At 45.0% G+C, this 21,290-nt stretch overlaps 1 protein-coding gene across 1 annotated transcript in view; it reads left to right on the top strand.

The window, feature by feature from the left end:
- Window positions 1–21,290, top strand: part of ADCY6 (adenylate cyclase 6) — a gene marked incomplete at its 3' end in the record, with an annotated part of 270,887 nt that overhangs the window by 184,518 nt on the left and 65,079 nt on the right. The window contains exons 4-9 of the mRNA XM_073563442.1: window positions 12,707–12,856; window positions 15,597–15,718; window positions 15,936–16,047; window positions 17,565–17,692; window positions 18,579–18,737; window positions 20,769–20,910. Of these exons, the coding sequence (XP_073419543.1) occupies window positions 12,707–12,856; window positions 15,597–15,718; window positions 15,936–16,047; window positions 17,565–17,692; window positions 18,579–18,737; window positions 20,769–20,910 (813 nt within the window). The remainder of the gene's footprint in view (window positions 1–12,706; window positions 12,857–15,596; window positions 15,719–15,935; window positions 16,048–17,564; window positions 17,693–18,578; window positions 18,738–20,768; window positions 20,911–21,290) is intronic.

The raw sequence follows: 21,290 nt of genomic DNA, 5'->3' as shown, positions 1-21,290 counted from the left end.
GGGATAGTGCTGAGTACAGGGGAGACACCGCAGGGACCGCTGTGTGCAGGGGAGACACCGCAGGGACAGCGCTGTGTACAGAGGAGACACCTCAGGGATAGTGCTGTGTACAGGGTAGACACCGCAGAGACAGCGCTGTGTACAGGGGAGACACCGCAGGAACCGCTGTGTGCAGGGGAGACACCGCAGGGACAGCGCTGTGTACAGAGGAGACACCTCAGGGATAGTGCTGTGTACAGGGTAGACACCTCAGGGATAGTGCTGTGTACAGGGGAGACAACGCAGGGACAGCGCTGTGTGCAGGGGAGACACCGCAGGGATAGCGCTGTGTGCAGGGGAGACACCGCAGGGATAGTGCTGAGTACAGGGGAGACACCGCAGGGATAGTGCTGAGTACAGGGGAGACACCGCAGGGATAGTGCTGAGTACAGGGGAGACACCGCAGGGATAGTGCTGAGTACAGGGGAGACACCGCAGGGATAGTGCTGAGTACAGGGGAGACACCGCAGGGACCGCTGTGTGCAGGGGAGACACCTCAGGGATAGTGCTGTGTACAGGGGAGACACCGCAGGGATAGTGCTGAGTACAGGGGAGACACCGCAGGGACCGCTGTGTGCAGGGGAGACACCTCAGGGATAGTGCTGAGTACAGGGGAGACACCGCAGGGACTGCTGTGTGCAGGGGAGACACCTCAAGGATAGTGCTGTGTACAGGGGAGACACCGCAGGGATAGTGCTGAGTACAGGGGAGACACCGCAGGGACCGCTGTGTGCAGGGGAGACACCGCAGGGACGACACCGCAGGGACAGCGCTGTGTACAGAGGAGACACCTCAGGGATAGTGCTGTGTACAGGGTAGACACCGCAGAGACAGCGCTGTGTACAGGGGAGACACCGCAGGGACCACTGTGTGCAGGGGAGACACCTCAGGGATAGTGCTGTGTACAGGGGAGACACCGCAGGGACCCGCTGTGTGCAGGGGAGACACCGCAGGGACAGCGCTGTGGACGGGGGAGACACCGCAGGGACAGCGCTGTGGACGGGGGAGACACCGCAGGGACAGCGCAGGGAGGAGTCAGGGGCTGTGACAGTGACCGCAGTCTCTGCCCCAAGATGATGCTTTTTGTGTATCCCATCATGCACAAAACAAAAAAAACATACAATAGCTGTTACAGTGTAGATAAGGAACAGTAGGGAATTTTTAAAGCCAGTATATTAGAAAATGGCTTTGATTTTGTTACTAAATAACTTTTTAGGAGCAAAACTACTTTGCCTTAGGATCGCCCCGTAAGGCCTTATTCACAAGTCAGTATTCTCCATCAGTGTTTGTATGACAAAGCCCAGAGTGGAACTTAGAGAGAAACTATACCGTAATTGAAAGACTGGCGTCTGTTCTGTGTTTTGGACTCTCCTGAGTTTGGCATACAAATGCTAATCGGTACTGATGGAAAACTACTGACGTGTGAATGAGGCCTAGGATGGGATGATAGGATTTCTTCTGTTGTTCACCACAGCTCCCCAGAAAACATGGCTCCCTAGCTGCACAATATTAACCCCCTGCAATGCCTGGCAATATGTAGACACCGCAGGGACGACACCGCAGGGACAGCGCTGTGTACAGAGGAGACACTGCAGGGACAGCGCTGTGTGCAGGGGAGACACCGCAGGGATAGTGCTGTGTACAGAGGAGACACCGCAGGTATAGCGCTGTGTACAGGGGAGACACTGCAGGGACATCGCTGTGTGCAGGGGAGACACTGCAGGGACATCGCTGTGTGCAGGGGAGACACCGCAGGGACAGCGCTGTGTACAGGGGAGACACCGCAGGGACAGCATTGTGTGCAGGGGAGACACCGCAGGGACAGCGTTGTGTGCAGGGGAGACACCGCAGGGACAGCGTTGTGTGCAGGGGAGACACCGCAGGGACAGCGTTGTGTGCAGGGGAGACACCGGAAGGATAGTGCTGTGTACAGAGGAGACACCGCAGGGACAGCGTTGTGTGCAGGGGAGACACCGGAAGGTTAGTGCTGTGTACAGAGGAGACACCGCAGGGACAGTGCTGTGTACAGAGGAGACACCGCAGGGACAGCGCTGTGTACAGGGGAGACACCGCAGGGACCGCTGTGTGCAGGGGAGACACCTCAGGGATAGTGCTGTGTACAGGGGAGACACCGCAGGGACAGCGCTGTGTACAGGGGAGACACCGCAGGGACGGCTGTGTGCAGGGGAGACACCGCAGGGACAGCGCTGTGTACAGAGGAGACACCTCAGGGATAGTGCTGTGTACAGGGTAGACACCGCAGAGACAGCGCTGTGTACAGGGGAGACACCGCAGGGACCGCTGTGTGCAGGGGAGACACCTCAGGGATAGTGCTGTGTACAGGGGAGACAACGCATGGACAGCGCTGTGTGCAGGGGAGACACCGCAGGGATAGTGCCGAGTACAGGGGAGACACCGCAGGGATAGTGCTGAGTACAGGGGAGACACCGCAGGGACCGCTGTGTGCAGGGGAGACACCTCAGGGATAGTGCTGTGTACAGGGGAGACACCGCAGGGATAGTGCTGTGTGCAGGGGAGACACCGCAGGGACCGCTGTGTGCAGGGGAGACACCTCAGGGATAGTGCTGTGTACAGGGGAGACACCGCAGGGATAGTGCTGAGTACAGGGGAGACACCGCAGGGACCGCTGTGTGCAGGGGAGACACCGCAGGGACGACACCGCAGGGACAGCGCTGTGTACAGAGGAGACACCTCAGGGATAGTGCTGTGTACAGGGTAGACACCGCAGAGACAGCGCTGTGTACAGGGGAGACACCGCAGGGACCGCTGTGTGCAGGGGAGACACCTCAGGGGTAGTGCTGTGTACAGGGGAGACACCGCAGGGACCCGCTGTGTGCAGGGGAGACACCGCAGGGACAGCGCTGTGGACGGGGGAGACACCGCAGGGACAGCGCTGTGGACGGGGGAGACACCGCAGGGACAGCGCAGGGAGGAGTCAGGGGCTGTGACAGTGACCGCAGTCTCTGCCCCAAGATGATGCTTTTTGTGTATCCCATCATGCACAAAACAAAAAAAACATACAATAGCTGTTACAGTGTAGATAAGGAACAGTAGGGAATTTTTAAAGCCAGTATATTAGAAAATGGCTTTGATTTTGTTACTAAATAACTTTTTAGGAGCAAAACTACTTTGCCTTAGGATCGCCCCGTAAGGCCTTATTCACAAGTCAGTATTCTCCATCAGTGTTTGTATGCCAAAGCCCAGAGTGGAACTTAGAGAGAAACTATACCGTAATTGAAAGACTGGCGTCTGTTCTGTGTTTTGGACTCTCCTGGGTTTGGCATACAAATGCTAATCGGTACTGATGCAAAACTACTGACGTGTGAATGAGGCCTAGGATGGGATGATAGGATTTCTTCTGTTGTTCACCACAGCTCCCCAGAAAACATGGCTCCCTAGCTGCACAATATTAACCCCCTGCAATGCCTGGCAATATGTAGTCAGTCACAGCATGGACGGTAAATACAGCTCTTCTGCCCTTCCTCCTACAGACAGATCTCGCCCCTTTGTGTTTATTTTTGGATTGCAGCCTTTTTTATCCTCTTTAGGTTTTATATTCATGCTTAATATAGCGTGTGTTTCCTCTGCCAGCTGATAATGATTGTGCTGTATAATCATTGTGTCAAATAGACAGACATTATCAAAGAGCACTTCTACCAGTGCTACCATTCGTTTCCTTCCCATTAGCAGTGCCTGCGAAGCTGTGTTATTCCTTATTAAATGCCTGGAATCCAGATGTGTATGAACACAGACGTGATCTTAAGCCTTGTTGCTGTCGAATTTGTGCCCTATAGATCTCACTGACGTTTATAATGGGTCAGTTGAGATTTCATTAAAGGGGTTGTCCAGGGCAAAGGTATGCTATCCATCCATGACATACAATACCTAAAGATTGGGTTAGCAGAAACCTAACAGTTTAATATTAATATCTAATGATTTAATATTAATAACTAAACACTTTTCTATTATACTTCAGATAAAAATAAGATACACTCAAGTAACCATAAAAGGGTTTACCGTATACCTTTGCGCTAGTATGTCTGTCGCAGGAACATGTAGGACCCACAGCAAGTGTGCTAAATTGCAGCAATAAAAAAGGGGTAGAGCTGAATAGCAAGCTGTGGGGTAGGTGACAGACCAGGATACAAATAGACCTTTTATAAATATTGAGGTCAGCCTAATTTTCCCACCCTGCGATCAAAGCCAATGTGCCAGTATGTATCCAGTTACATGTTGAAAAACTCAAGAAACAGTGAAAATAGGAATGAAGTAGGTAATCACCCTATTCACCGATATACTGTTTAGCAAAGTTCTTAGTTGCATCTATTTGAAGGTAGAGTCGCGCTGGGTGGGTGTATGGAGGTCCTTGGCGAAATAAAGAAGCAAGTAGAGCTGCAGGCAGCCACAGGTACAGCAGCGTGTGACGTCACACAGCGCACGGAGCGCAAAAGCCGCTGCAGTCCGCCAGTCTTTGTCCTTACGTGTACATTTTATTTTGTCATTCTACACTGTACTTGTTGTTGTTTAACCATAATCTGCTCCAGGACACAAAAGCCACTAGGTATTGCGTGTTAACAGTCCCCTCTGAAGAAGGAAACAGTTTTCCAAAACGCGTAAGGACAAGGACTGCCATGTGACATCACATGCTTCTGTACCTGCATAATATAGAGCCACAGACCCTGATTCCAGCAATGTGTCACTTACAGGACTGCTTAGTGTAGATTTGATAAAATCACTGTTTTATCAGCAGGAGATTATCAGTAGAGGACTAGTAACCCTGCTGCCAGGTAGTCCAGCATATTCATGAGCTCTTTATAACCAAGGTGTATGCGACATTATACAGAGCTCAGCATTCAGAGAACTGCTAGATCTGCAGCAGAGAAAACAATGTTTTTATCAAAATTATAGCAGCTCAGTAAGTGACACATCTCTGGAATCAGTACCTCTTGCCCTTCATTATGCTGCTTTCAGATAGAGTAGCCAAAACTTGGTGACAGGTTCCCTTTAAATTGTAATACATTAATATTAAATTAACCATTAGGTTTCGGACAGCCCTTTTAAACATGTTAAATTTAGCTTTCATAAAATAATGTGTAAAATGTCACTAAAACAAGTCCTGTTCTATGGATGGATGGGTGGTTGTTAGATCTTTGTATGGTGTCCATGAACATTGCACCTGACAGATGCAGAACAGAAAGGTTACTGTCAGATTCCTAGTAGAGCACTATGGCTCAGGCTTTGCACCTAGAATTTCAAACAATCTCAGCACAAAATAAGATTAAAAATCAAATTATCATTATTAATATACACTGTGATTTTTTTTCTTCACTGACTTGACCTCCTGTGATAGAACAGGCTTGTGAAATATGTGCTATATAAATGATGAATAATTGTATCTATAGCAAGGACTGTAATAATTTATGAACGACGCCGCTCTTGTTCTTGTGTGTAATGACTTTTCCTTGTGCCTTAAATAAAACATGATAAACATTGGCTGTGCAATCTTAAAGGGCTTTTCTATTTTCTGAAACGAAAAAGGGCAAGGCATTCAAAGGTGATTTAATATATGTTGCGATACTTACCTTTAAGACCTCACACCATTCCTGCTTTCTGCTGGGCTGTTTAGCTTTGCTTGCAGCAGTGGCGTGCCATGTACATGTGCAGCCAATTACTGAGCTCATGCCATACACCGCTGCAACTAGTGATCAGCTGCAGTGGTCATGTATGTAGATAGTGTGTCACAACTATAGCCAAGTAAAAAGACCCGTGGGATCACTAACATGGCAGGGATTACATTAGGTAAGTGTGGTCTTTTATTATTATGTATTTTATTTTATCACATACACACTCACTCTCATCCTATAGAGCAGGAAGAGCTGGTCAGACTTGCATTTTGCATGTTCAAATCCCCAGTGTTTGTATGCATGACTCCAGTGGATCCATTGGGTGGTACGAGTAAGTGATTGACAGCCTTCCGTGGATGACTGCTTTCAGATCTAGCTGTCAGTCACTATTAGGACCGCCCACTGGACTCACATACGTACAAACACCAGGGATTTCGGTGAATAAAATAGTTGGGACACGCTCACACAAGCAAATAAATTGGGCAAGTGCAATCCAATAAATTCGATTACACTTGGCCTTGTGTTCTACTATGGGGCAGTGCTAGTATTGTCTTGCCCAGCGCACTTAGCACTTCATTTCCTTGTCATGCAAAATGCTAATTACTTGGGAATGCAGCAACAGATAGAAGATATAAAGGTCTTGTTGGATTTATATTTCAAAGACCTGCATGACCATCTATGCTTTTCGAGGGGGTTGGAGGAAATTTTAAGCCCGTCATACACATTAGGTGGCTTTTGGCCGATCAGTGGTTTGGTTGATAGTATGGCCATCAGCCATCTGTCACAATGACCCGTCCTGTGTGACATGGCCAGCCGGCCGGTACTGCAACAACAAGAGGCGGGGAAAGGGGAAACAGATACAAAGGTGGGCCCTGCGATAGGGAAAGGGGAAGTGGAGACCTCCTGCACTCCCCTGAGTCAGTGTCTCTAACGTTCCCTATGCCGGTTCCGCACCGGGCGCCGATCAGGAACCTGTCGGCCTAGCACACCCTACACCTATCCCTTGCTAGGGAGCTGGGTGGTGCAGGCACTGGCCCCACCGCTGTACTAATACACACTAAGGAAAAACTCAAACAGGGAAACACCACTTAGCTTTACTCTGTTGCACTTGCTCCTGGCAACAGAGTCCACCACCAGATTGCAGCTCTCCTCCTGAATAGCTGCCACCAAGCTCTGTCAGAGCTACAAGGAAGTCCCCTCTGACTCCTTCCACGCCAGGGCTAACACAGTGCTGCAAGGAACGCTCTACAGCTCCTTCCTCCACCAAGGATGGTTGAAATGAACACTATCACCAACACTGATTGCAACACCTGTGACTCTTTTATAGCAGAGCCAGAGCAATCACACCTGCATTATAATCATGTGCACAAACTAAAGAAACCAGAGTGCAATGACGCGCACCACCACTGGGGGAAAATTTAGAACAAAAGACACCAAAGTGCAATAATCCTAATGGCCACCGGGGGCAAAAACCAAATTTAAGCACAGCTTAAGAAAAAAAAAAAAAGGTTACCTGTGCTTTTTATCAGTCCTGATCCAGCATGGATCATGACACCATCTCTGCCAACCCTCCTACTTACAGGAGCTCTCATTCGGCTGAGTTTTTCTGTGTTTTTTATGAAAGAGCCATCGGCAGACATGGTGGCATCTTATCTCTGGGAAGCAATATAATCTCCATACCAGAACTCCAATACGCATTAGACTGACTGCCAAGCCTGTCGATATCAGTAGGTTTGGCCATCGTTAGTCTGATGTGTGGGGGTCTTTACTGACAGATTCCCTTTAAGCTTTCAGGAGGCAATAGCGTGAAGTGATTATTATTACTGTAAGTCATGTTAGGATCACATTCATACTGTGCCCTCTTTCTAGAATTTACACTGTTCTTTATTATGATCACATATAGATATATTTTTAATCATTTGTTACAATGGACAAATGATTGTTTCCAGTAATAACATTGCCTCGACTCACTTCTAATTAAACAATTTTTCACATTAGAGGTATAATTATAATAGTTCTCTGATGTAGTTGCTTTGAAAATATGTTCGGCATTGGCTCCATATTTATAAAACCACACGAGAATTTCAAGCTGGTGTTGGTAAATCAGATCCATTGTGTACATTACTGCCCTTACTGATGTATTGGGCCCGGTGAGTAGCAGTACAGAAGAGGGCCTGCAGGTCTGGGGCCCCGCTCTTGTGCTTCTGCTCATCGCGCCCCCAAGTGCTGTGCACTGCGGGCCTGCGGCACACACGTCGGGTCCAGGAGCTGTCACAGAGCTGTGCACGGCCGTCTAACCTTGACGGCTGTGCAGCTCCTGCTCCCTCCGTGTTCTCTGTACTTCCGGTCATGTGACGGCGCGTGCGCGATGATGTCATCGCGTACGTGCCGACATGTACCGGACGCTGGAAGCAGAGTTGAGCTGCTGGGGAGCGACTGTGAGGTAAGTATGTAAAACGTTTTTGTTTTCTTTATAAAATGAATTCAGTGAGGGGAGGAGAGGGAACTGCAAATGATGAAGTGGGGGGGTGTAAGGGGGACTGCACATGATGGAGTTTGGGGGTTAATGGAGACTGCACATGATCAAGTTTGGGGTTATAGGAGACTGCACATGATGAAGTGGGGCTGCACATGATGAAATGGAGAAGTAAGGGGGAGTGGGGCTGCACATGATGAAATGGGGGTAAGGGGGATTGCACATGAGGAAGTCGGGGGTAAGGGGGCTGCACATGATGTTGGGGGTAGGGGGGACTGCACATGAAGTTGGGGGTAAGGGGGCTGCACATGAAGTTGGGGGTAAGGGGGGGCTGCACATGATGAAGTGGGAGTGGGACTGCACATGATGAAATGGAGGTAAGGGGGACTACACATGATGAAGTGGGGGGAAGGGGGACTGCACATGATTAAATGAAGGGGGATAGGGGGCTTCAAGTTATGAAGGGGCACTGCAGATGAAGTGAGGGGGTGATAGGGGACTGCAATTGATGACGTAAGGGGGACTTCAAATTAAAGTGGGGGGACTGCAAATAATGAAGTGGGGGGGAGACGGGACTGCAAATGACGAATTCAGTGTGAGGGAGGAGGACAGAAATTTAATTGAAGGTGGGGAGAGCAAATGATGATCTAGGGGGACAACAAATAATGAATTTTGAGGGTGGGGGAGTAAATTGTGTATTGAATGTGGGGTAGAGCAGTTGATAATGAATGGAGGGTGGGAGAGAAAGACATGACAATGAATTCGGACGGGAGGGGCATGTAAATATAATGAATCGGAGTTGGAGGTACATAGTGGGGGGGGGCGTTGAGGATAAAGTGACTGGTAATGAATTGGGGGAAGTGTACAGGTACTAATTAATTTATATATTAAATGGGGAAGTGGCTATTTATAGTTAGTGGGTCCACAGTGGCGGATTATCATTTATATTTGGAATGGTGGGTTGCATAATAACCAATTATATGTTGATGGCGGGTGCACGTCTGTATTCAGATGTGTAATGTAGAAAGAAAGGGAGAAAGTTGGGTATGTGCTCTGGAAGCGGTGCTGTAGGTAACTGTTATTTTATGCACATGTGAAAAAACTGAAGACAGCACTCCTTTTCAAAGAATAAAAAAGGTGGTTTTATTTCAGACCCACATGGTTGGCAACGTTTCGGCTCATGCAGAGCCTTTATCAAGCTTAATAAAGGCTCTGCATGAGCCGAAACATCGCCAACCATGTAGGTCTGAAATAAAACCACATTTTTTTTACTCTTTGAAAAGGAGTGCTGTCTTCAGTTTTTTCATACAGTCATGGCCAAAAGTATTGACACCCCTGCAATTCTGTCAGATAATACTCAGTTTCTTCCTGAAAATGATTGCAAACACAAATTCTTTGGTATTATTATCTTCATTTAATTTGTCTTAAATGAAAAAACACAAAAAGAATTGTCCTAAAGCCAAATTGGATATAATTCCACACCAAACATAAAAAAGAGGGTGGACAAAAGTATTGGCACTGTGCGAAAAATCATGTGATGCTTCTCTAATTTGTGTAATTAGCAGCACCTGTAACTTACCTGTGGCACCTAACAGGTGTTGGCAATAACTAAATCACACTTGCAGCCAGTTGACATGGATTAAAGTTGACTCAACCTCTGTCCTGTGTCCTTGTGTGTACCACATTGAGCATGGAGAAAAGAAAGAAGACCAAAGAACTGTCTGAGGACTTGAGAAACCAAATTGTGAGGAAGCATGAGCAATCTCAAGGCTACAAGTCCATCTCCAAAGACCTGAATGTTCCTGTGTCTACCGTGCGCAGTGTCATCAAGAAGTTTAAAGCCCATGGCACTGTGGCTAACCTCCCTAGATGTGGACGGAAAAGAAAAATTGACAAGAGATTTCAACGCAAGATTGTGCGGATGTTGGATAAAGAACCTCCACTAACATCCAAACAAGTTCAAGCTGCCCTGCAGTCCGAGGGTACAACAGTGTCAACCCGTACTATCCGTCGGCAACTGAATGAAAAGGGACTGTATGGTAGGAGACCCAGGAAGACTCCACTTCTTACCCCGAGACATAAAAAAGCCAGGCTGGAGTTTGCCAAAACTTACCTGAAAAAGCCTAAAACATTTTGGAAGAATGTTCTTTGGTCAGATGAGACAAAAGTAGAGCTTTTAGGGCAAAAGCATCAACATAGAGTTTACAGGAGAAAAAAGAGGCATTCAAAGAAAAGTACACGGTCCCTACAGTCAAACATGGCGGAGGTTCCCTGATGTTTTGGGGTTGCTTTGCTGCCTCTGGCACTGGACTGCTTGACCGTGTGCATGGCATTATGAAGTCAGAAGACTACCAACAAATTTTGCAGCATAATTTAGGGTCCAGTGTGAGAAAGCTGGGTCTACCTCAGAGGTCATGGGTCTTCCAGCAGGACAATAACCCAAAACACACTTCAAAAAGCACTAGAAAATGGTTTGAGAGAAAGCACTGGAGACTTCTAAGGTGGCCAGCAATGAGTCCAGACCTGAATCCCATAGAACACCTGTGGAGAGATCTAAAAATGGCAGTTTGGAGAAGGCACCCTTCAAATATCAGGGACCTGGAGTAGTTTGCCAAAGAAGAATGGTCTAAAATTCCAGCAGAGCATTGTAAGAAACTCATTGATGGTTACCGGAAGCGGTTGGTCGCAGTTATTTTGGCTAAAGGTTGTGCAACCAAGTATTAGGCTGAGGGTGCCAATACTTTTGTCCTGCCCATTTTTGGAGTTTTGTGTGAAATTATCAATGTTTTGCTTTTTGCTTCGTTCTCTTTTGTGTTTTTTCATTTAAGACAAATTAAATGAAGATAATAATACCAAAGAATTTGTGTTTGCAATCATTTTCAGGAAGAAACTGAATATTATCTGACAGAATTGCAGGGGTGTCAATACTTTTGGCCATGACTGTATGTGAATTTTGGCTTTTGGGATAATTGCTTGGGAGGCCTGTGCACCTGAAGATTTTAGATTGTGCTGTTCCATTTTTTCTTTTGATTTTATGCAGAGACGAGTCCTGGCTGGAAGAAGTGAAAGCGGTCTGTGCTGAATGAAAAAGAAAAGCAGAGATGAAGGACTTCAGCTAGAGACGTCACTGGTGAGTCAGTGTGTTACCTGTACACTGACGCTATACACTGTATACTATATACAGAGCTCCTGTGTATAATGTCACTGGTGATCACTGTATGATCTGTACACTGACACTATATACAGAGCTCCTGTGTACATCATCACCGGTGATCATTGTATTACATGTACACTGACACTTTATACAGAGCTCCTGTGTATGTCACTGGTGATCATTGTATTACCTGTACACTGACACTATACTATAAATAGAGGTGCTCTGTATCATGTCACTGGTGATCCCTGTATTATCACTGTATTACCTGTACACTGACATCATATACGGAGCTCCTGTGTATAATGTCATTGGAAATCACAAAATTACCTGTACACTGACACTATATACAGAGCTCCTGTGTATAATGTCACTGGTGATCACTGTTACTTGTACGCTATACACTATATACAGAGCTCCTGTGTATAATGTCACTGGTGATCACTGTATTACATGTACACTGACACTACATACAGAGCTCCTGTGTATGTCACCAGTGATCACTGTATATTTTCTGTACACTAACAGTAAATAGAGTTCCTGTGTACAATGGCACTTGGAATTGTGTTGTTGTTTTTTTTTTTTTTTTTTTTTAATTTATTAATCAGTATTGTAGTATTCAGTCACTATGTGGTGGTAATATGTGATCTGGTCATGGTGTGGCGGTATTTGTTTCCTGCATGTGGTATTCAGTCACTATGTGGTGGTAATATGTGGTCTGGTCATGGTGTGGCGGTATTTGTTTCCTGCATGTGGTATTCAGTCACTATGTGGTGGTAATATGTGGTCTGGTCATGGTATGATGATATTTGTACCTTGTATGTGGTATTAATGGTCATTTAAAAAGTATGTGACTCATTCCCTTAAACAAAAATACATAAGAATATATTTTTAATAGTTTAGAATAAAATATGACCCAGCCAAAAGAGTCTACCGTGTCTTGGTGGCAACTTTTGGCCAGAACAAAAGCTGTTGGTTATGTATGTGATCTGATGTTAGATGGGAACTGTTAATATCTGATAGGTGAGGACGTGGTGGAGAAGTTGAGTTTTTCCCAAGAGTGGGAGGTGGAAGCGGAGCTGAGGTGGAGCCTGGTTGGAGTCTCAAGGGGACCCGAAAATTTTGCCAGTATGGGGCCTCCGAAATTCCTAGTGGCAGCCCTAATTGTGTCACTCTTTATAAAAGTCTGTAAGATGCCCTGGCAGCTTTAGGATCTGTCTTAAGGAAATCTGTAGATCATTGCTTATATGCTCAAAGCAGGACGACTGGATTATATTTCCATTTGTAAGTGGACATGGCTCTATAACTCATTGCACTGAATATAAATATCTGTCTTCACATTCAATATGCGCATAATATCTGTATTTATATTGTGTTTTTTTTCATTTCCAGTTGAGCGCCAATGTGCTAATCTTCCTTTGCACAAATATTATTGGTATTTGCACCCACTACCCTGCGGAGGTGTCCCAGAGGCAGGCATTCCAAGAAACCCGCGGCTACATCCAGGCCCGGCTGCACCTTCAGAGAGAGAACCAGCAGCAGGTAAGTGTGAAGTGAGAGCTGTGTGTGCCACATCACGGGGCATGAGCAGGGGATCAGCATACGAGGGAGTAACATGAAGCCCCCCGACCACAATGCAGTGTCCGTCACCGGGCCCCCACATACAATGTGCCACTTGCGCTGTTAGTGCCTTATGTGGCTACCGGGCCCCCAGGCATGGTTGAGCTTGTCCTCTGCATCCATTATAGGTACACAGTGATATAGGGACGCGGGAATGGCAAGTAAAACCGAGGTGATTAAATAATTAGCGAATTCGGATGCGCGGATCCGCAGCGGTTTTGGTCCTGCGGATCCGCAGCAGTTTCTGCTGGGGGGTGTACAGTACCATTAGAATCAATGGAAATAGAAATCCTCAGTGCACACTGTGTGGAATTTTCCACACGCATTTGTTACGGTTTCAAAACCGCAACATGTCAATTCTTTGTGCGGATTCTGCTGCGGTAAACCGCAGGGGAAACCCGCAGGCTAAACCGGAGAAAACCTGCAGATAAACACAAATCCGCGCAGAAAATTCCTCAGGACAATCCGCAGTGTGTGCACACACCCTAATAGTCCCAGGAAGCAGCGATAGAGACTCTGCACTGGACCCGGGCAATTTGAAAATAATATATACCGTAATTTTTTTAATTTATTTTTTAAACATACTGCGCTAAACGTTTTCCGCAAATAAAATTAGTACCATAATCTAGAAATGTTCTCACTTGCCACTGGGCCTTTTTTTTTAGACTCTTACTTCCTGTCCGTTCATGAAACCTTTTCAGCAAAACTCCTTATCAGATTCAGGATTACGATGACTGACACAGCTGATAACACAGGAACCACTAGTGTCAATAGGTAGTTTCATGGTTCCCCTGCTCCCCTTCCTTTCATAATGACTTGTGCACATGCTCATTAGATGCTTCAGAACAAAAATGTTCATTGCTGCTAATGTACATGTAAATTTTTTAGAAACCTCAAGAGATTAAAAAAAACTCCAGTGTGCAGCATGAAAATTGCAAGATTTCTGTTTGGTTTAATAAAGATTGTGATATGGAAAAAAAAATTGCCAGCATTTAATAACTAAATTTAACACTAAAACCTGATTTAAAAGGAACAATATATCTTGCTATAATTGTGTAGCCAGTTCTAATTCATGCTTCCTGTAGTTGGGCAGCATGAATCAAGTGACAGGTTCCTTTTAAAGAATAGGTCTTTTTCTGATGACACGTTAACTTTTTAAGGCCCTCATTTACATTAGACTATAGCCTGTCCGAACCACCTATATTGATGTGAATGACCAACAGTCTGTGTATGGTGGTCCTCCCGAATCAGCACATTTAATATCTGACAGCCGATCCTATTCCAGGACAAAACTGCAGCTCTCTGAGATCATAGGAATACTCGGCCACACCGAGTGCTCTGTGCATGGGGGAGTCTGTGCAGATGGCGGCTGTCCACACGATCGTTTGTCTGACCGCTATATATGTGTATTGGAGAACCCGGCACAGAGCGGTATAGTTTGTAGTGGCTACGCCTGGTGCTGTAGTCTCCTATATGAATAGGACCAAGCTGCAGTGCTTGGCACAACTGCTGCAAAATCTATACTCCTGTGCCTGGCAAAGAATTTTAGGGACACTGCACCCTCAGTTAGTGCATCTGTAGAGCATCAAGGAAGGTGCACCCCAATCCCCCATACTGCTATTGCCTGTCCTAAGGAAGAAGTCTGAGCAACTAGTCATCCAGTTGGCAAGCTAGAGGGGTACATAGCACCACTAGATTGCTAGAAACTGTTGATCATGGAGACTGTCACCATTTTTTTTTTTGTTGCCCCATCTGTCAGCAGAATTATGTAGGGGCAGAGACCATGATTAAGCGTACTAGGCTGCTTGCTGCAGTTTTGATACAATCACATTTTTATCTATTGCAGATCTGCCAGTTCTCTGAATGCGGAGTCCTATATAACCCTCCCACACCACTGGTAGCTTTCTGTGTATACTGTGCATAGGCGGAAAGCTGTCAATTGGTGAGGGCGGAGTTGTGCAGAGCTCATGTGTATATATAGGACTACCTAGCAGCAGGATTACTAGTCCACTTGTGATTATCTCTAGCTGATAAAATAGTAAAATCCAAACTACAGACAGCAGCCCAGTAATTGACACATTGCTGGAATCAGGGTGTTTGCCTCTACATCATTTGCCTTGAGAGCAGAATACCTGTTGACAGAGACCTTATTTTGCAGTTGAAATCCTGCTGACACATTCTCTTTAAAAGGTTTTTCCCACCTTGCAGCCATCGTCCCCTTTTTTCATCTTTACTGATGTCCCCAGTGTGGTAAATGACTATAAGTGGCGGCACTTACTCACTTGCCTTCTGCTGCCCCCATCACTCCTCCATCCTGCTGGCATTGTACCCTGCCAGTGTCCTCCCCAGTTAGTGGCTGTTGAGATTGGCCGCCGCTCCCAAGCACCAGCCATGATTGAAGAGAGAGAGCAAAAACAGGCAGGGGTCACAGCCAGCTGGACAGAGATGTGTCGGGAGAAAGGAAGGTGAGTATATGCGATTTCTTACCCACACTGGAGCCATAAGTCAAGATAAAGGAAGGGGCAGAAACACAAACCTGGCCGGCTCTGTGCTTGTCTCATTGACTGACTGCAATTATTGTTTTTGGAAAGACATGCAAAAATGCTAAATAACCGGTATTGTGTTTTCTCCTTCTATATGTGACTTCACCTCTACTGTGCAGGAGCGCCTCCTGCTGTCTGTGCTGCCGCGGCATGTTGCAATGGAAATGAAAGAAGACATAAACACCAAAAAGGAGGATATGATGTTTCACAAAATCTACATCCAGAAGCACGACAATGTGAGGTAATGTGGAGCTAGTGCTTTTCCCTGTCACGCATAGCCCAAGGTGGCAACTAGACGTGAATCGCCGTCCATGCGGCGGATGGCTGGAGAAGGTTTAGCCACTGCGCGTACAAGATCTATTATCACGTTTTGCATTGGCAACGTAATGGTCTGTACTTCTTGAAATAAGAATATGTATTGAATTGCCGTTCTGACCTCACGGCCTCTCTCTTTGCAGTATCCTCTTTGCTGACATTGAGGGCTTCACCAGCTTGGCGTCACAATGCACGGCACAGGAACTAGTCATGACTTTGAATGAACTCTTTGCACGTTTCGACAAGCTAGCTGCAGTAAGTGTCTTATCAATGTGCGATTTATGTAATATGCATAATAGAAAAAAATTACAATGTCTATCAAGTATGGCTTGTATCTCATATTATTGTCTAACCAATAGTGATGAGCGAGTATACTCATTGCGCAGGTGTCCTCCGAGTATTTTGGCGTGCTCGGAGATTTAGTTTTCGTCGTCTCACCTGCATGATTTGCGACTTGTAGACTGGCTGAATACATGTGTGAATTCCCTAACAAACAGGCATTCCACACATGTATTCAAGCTGTCTAGCAGCCCCAAATCATGCTGCTACGGTGGCAGAAAACTACGTCTCCGAGCACGCCAAAATACCCGGAGGACACCTGAGCATGCTAGGAAAAACCCGAGCAACGAGTATACTCGTCATCACTACTAACCAAACAAAATCAACAACAACAAGCAATAGGTAGATTCATATAAATATACATTAATTATATCTGTTCATTAATAATACATTTCTTTATATAGACTTATATTATTCAAATGCTGCCGGGGGATAAAGTTCCTTTCCTCCCGGTAGCGTGGGTCTACGTGCTGGCGCTGTGCAGGTTCACAGCGCGATTAACCTGCAGGTTAACCCCATATCTGCAGATTAATAGCCTTTTTTTCAGGTGACAGGTTCCCTTTAAGTTATTTTGTTTTGTTAGACAGTTATTGATTACCCCTTTGCCATCAATAGTTGTGAGCTTTGTGTCTCACATCACCATTTTCCTTGGTTCTGCGATGGTGACGTGGGCTGTAAAACTTTTTAATTAATGGAGGTACATGTTGCAGTCATCCAAAGTCCCTCCTGGCTGTAAGCAATAAGTGGTTTCTGCAGCCCTGAGATCTGACTGAGGAGTTTAGTACCAGGACTAGTACTCTGCTACAGAGCTATTTTGGTTATATATATATATATATATATATACCATATTCATGTTAGTGGCCAAAAACTGAGCGAACAGGGAGCGTTGTTGTAACATACTAATATCTATGTGTATAAGTTTCCACCCGCGGTCTCGGTCTGAAATCTAGTCTTAGCGCCAAGTATTAAACTGAAAAAAATTGGCCGCATTAAAAATTGTGCCACACACAGACTACAAATTTCCGAATTGTTGAGCATGAGAAGGAGGCCCCCTGGTGAGGCTTGGCAGCTGCAAGTCTCCGCTCACAAGCAGATCTCAGACATTATTTGGTTGCCTAACATTCGGGCGTTTTAACTTTTTCATGGAGCTTGTTCTTGTTGAATGCTTTTTTTGTGGTTCGTCTAATTATGTTACTGACTCATGGTTTAATAATTTGTTTTAAATGATTCCCACTTTTTTTTTTTTTTTTAAACTGCTTGCCGAACTCTATGCACGAGGGACAAACTATAGCTGGAGGAATAATACAGCATTCGATTCGCAATACAGCGTTGTACCGATGAAGGGGAACACGGACTTCTCTGAGCTCAATGTATTGCAGTTTATTCTTGCTGCATATTTCCAAAATTTCATGATGATCATTTTGTGTTTCAAGGAGAACCACTGCTTACGCATTAAGATCCTGGGCGACTGCTACTATTGCGTCTCGGGATTGCCTGAGGCTCGCGCGGATCACGCTCACTGCTGTGTGGAGATGGGAGTTGATATGATTGAAGCCATCTCGTAAGTGGACCTTTGCTTCAAATAGAATTGTATAGGTTTAATAAAAGCCGGACTTTTTACTTGTTGGGGAATTTGTCATCAGGTTTTTCCTATCTAAACTGAGATCAGCATAATATAGGGGCAGAGACCCCGATTCTGGCGGTGTCACTTATTGAACTGCTGCCAGGTATTCCAACCATGCCCCCACTACTGATTGGCAGCTTTCTGCCTATTCACAGTGTACACAGAAAGCTGCCAATCAGTGGTGTGGGCGGGGTTAGACAGAGCTCCACATTCAGAAAACTGTTAGATCTGAAGAAGATAAAACCGGTTGTAATCAAAACTACAGCACCCTATACAGTAAGTGATACATGGCTGGAATTGGGGTCTCTGATCCTACCATTATGCTGCTCTCAGTTGAAGTAGCAAAAACCTAATCACAGTTATGTTTTAAAGAGCTTATGCATGGTTTATAAGAAATAAAATGGCAGAGAATGTGATTAAATAAAAATAACCTTAACTCATTTGGTAAATCCCCTGCTGTTCTAGCAATGCCACTCATGTGATCCCCTTTGGTCTTTGTATACTTTGCTACAGAAATCACATGATGCAAATGCATGTGAGCACTGCAGCCAATCACTGGCCTCAGTTCTTGTGACATTCATGGAGGCATCACGGCTGAGGCCAACGATTGGCTGCAGCGGTCTCTCATTAATGTGCAGCATAGCTTCTCTGCACATTAGGGATCACTGCAGTAGAGGGTTTACCAGGGTATTTATTTTTTGTTCTTTTTATTGTACCACCCTGCTCTTACAGAATTTTTTTTAGATTCTGGACAACTCTTTAAATGATGATGGTGTTTTCCGAATGATGCTATGACCTTGACTTACTTGTTTTTCCCTTTCAGGTTAGTAAGAGAAGTAACAGGGGTAAATGTAAACATGCGAGTGGGAATACACAGTGGGCGAGTTCACTGCGGCGTCCTTGGCCTACGGAAGTGGCAGTTTGATGTATGGTCTAATGATGTGACTTTGGCCAATCATATGGAAGCTGGCGGCAAGGCAGGGTGAGTGACAGCGCTAACCTCCACACTGATTGCTGGATTAGGCTCTGTGCACATTTACTGCACGTGTTTGGTATGTATGCCGGAATAAGTTTCCAGTAAAAGAAACTATATGTGTGTGTATGTATGTGTATATATATTTGTGTGTGTGTATAATATATATATACGGTATATATATATATATATATATATATATATATATATATATATATATATATATATATATATATATAGTATTTTATTATTTATAAAATGGAAGGCAATAAAACTACAGCTACACATACAGTGGGGAAAAAAAGTATTTAGTCAGTCAGCAATAGTGCAAGTACCACCACTTAAAAAGATGAGAGGCATCTGTAATTTACATCATAGGTAGACCTCAACTATGGGAGACAAACTGAGAAAAAAAAATCCAGAAAATCACATTGTCTGTTTTTTTTTTCATTTTATTTGCATATTATGGTGGAAAATAAGTATTTGGTCAGAAACAAAATTTCATCTCAATACTTTGTGATATATCCTTTGTTGGCAATGACAGAGGTCAAACGTTTTCTGTAAGTTTTCACAAGGTTGCCACACACTGTTGTTGGTATGTTGGCCCATTCCTCCATGCAGATCTCCTCTAGAGCAGTGATGTTTTTGGCTTTTCGCTTGGCAACACGGACTTTCAACTCCCTCCAAAGGTTTTCTATAGGGTTGAGATCTGGAGACTGGCTAGGCCACTCCAGGACCTTGAAATGCTTCTTACGAAGCCACTCCTTCGTTGCCCTGGCGGTGTGCTTTGGATCATTGTCATGTTGAAAGACCCAGCCACGTTTCATCTTCAATGCCCTTGCTGATGGAAGGAGGTTTGCACTCAAAATCTCACGATACATGGCCCCATTCATTCTTTCATGTACCCGGATCAGTCGTCCTGGCCCCTTTGCAGAGAAACAGCCCCAAAGCATGATGTTTCCACCACCATGCTTTACAGTAGGTATGGTGTTTGATGGATGCAACTCAGTATTCTTTTTCCTCCAAACACGACAAGTTGTGTTTCTACCAAACAGTTCCAGTTTGGTTTCATCAGACCATAGGACATTCTCCCAAAACTCCTCTGGATCATCCAAATGCTCTCTAGCAAACTTCAGACGGGCCCGGACATGTACAGGCTTAAGCAGTGGGACACGTCTGGCACTGCAGTATCTGAGTCCATGGTGGCGTAGTGTGTTACTTATGGTAGGCCTTGTTACATTGGTCCCAGCTCTCTGCAGTTCATTCACTAGGTCCCCCCGCATGGTTCTGGGATTTTTGCTCACCGTTCTTGTGATCATTCTGACCCCACGGGGTGGGATTTTGCGTGGAGCACCAGATCGAGGGAGATTATCAGTGGTCTTGTATGTCTTCCATTTTCTAATTATTGCTCCCACAGTTGATTTCTTCACTCCAAGCTGGTTGGCTATTGCAGATTCAGTCTTCCCAGCCTGGTGCAGGGCTACAATTTTGTTTCTGGTGTCCTTTGACAGCTCTTTGGTCTTCACCATAGTGGAGTTTGGAGTCAGACTGTTTGAGGGTGTGCACAGGTGTCTTTTTATACTGATAACAAGTTTAAACAGGTGCCATTACTACAGGTAATGAGTGGAGGACAGAGGAGACTCTTAAAGAAGAAGTTACAGGTCTGTGAGAGCCAGAAATCTTGATTGCTTGTTTCTGACCAAATACTTATTTTCCACCATAATATGCAAATAAAATGAAAAAAAAACAGACAATGTGATTTTCTGGATTTTTTTTTCTCAGTTTGTCTCCCATAGTTGAGGTCTACCTATGATGTAAATTACAGACGCCTCTCATCTTTTTAAGTGGTGGAACTTGCACTATTGCTGACTGACTAAATACTTTTTTTCCCCACTGTGTATATATATATATATATATATATATATATATATATATATATATATATATATATATATATATATATATATATATACACACATAGTGAACATTGTCTTTATTCTGTTCATTGGAGTAATGATGTCCGCTCTTGTTCCTGTTCAGGAGGATACACATCACAAGTGCTACATTAAATTATCTGAATGGGGATTATGAGGTGGAACCTGGTCATGGAGGTGAGAGAAACGCTTATCTCAAGGAGCACAACATCAAAACGTTCCTGGTGACCGGGTGCAGCCAGAAGAGGGTAAGAACACAGGCTAAATGCCTAAACCTACGGTGACTAGTGTTACCTGACCTTGCTCTTCTGTATTTGATGCTGATAATAGCAGCTCTTACAAGAGTGTGAGGATTTCACCAACCTATGATCTATGATTTATGTATCCTAAATAATTTGGTTTGCTTTGGGTTATCAGATTATTGGTGCTAATGTACAATTCACTCATCAATCAGATTCCTCATTGATTCTCATCAAATTGTGACAAAACTCAGTAGTTTTTCGGTCACTGCAGTCTTTCCGCTTGCATTGCACACGATTCCCGGTTATTTTCAGAGCCAATTGGCGGTCATGTGACGTCATGATTATGATTTGCATGTGTGAGCTAGACTTGGCTTCTCTCAGTTCTC

The sequence above is a fragment of the Dendrobates tinctorius genome, unplaced genomic scaffold (genome assembly GCF_039654945.1).
Source record: "Dendrobates tinctorius isolate UK_male_01 unplaced genomic scaffold, ASM3965494v1 ptg000388l, whole genome shotgun sequence".
NCBI classification, from domain to species: Eukaryota; Metazoa; Chordata; class Amphibia; order Anura; family Dendrobatidae; genus Dendrobates; species Dendrobates tinctorius.
The sequence above is the reverse complement of the archived record's forward strand: the minus strand, read 5'-3'. Positions and strand labels throughout refer to the sequence as shown.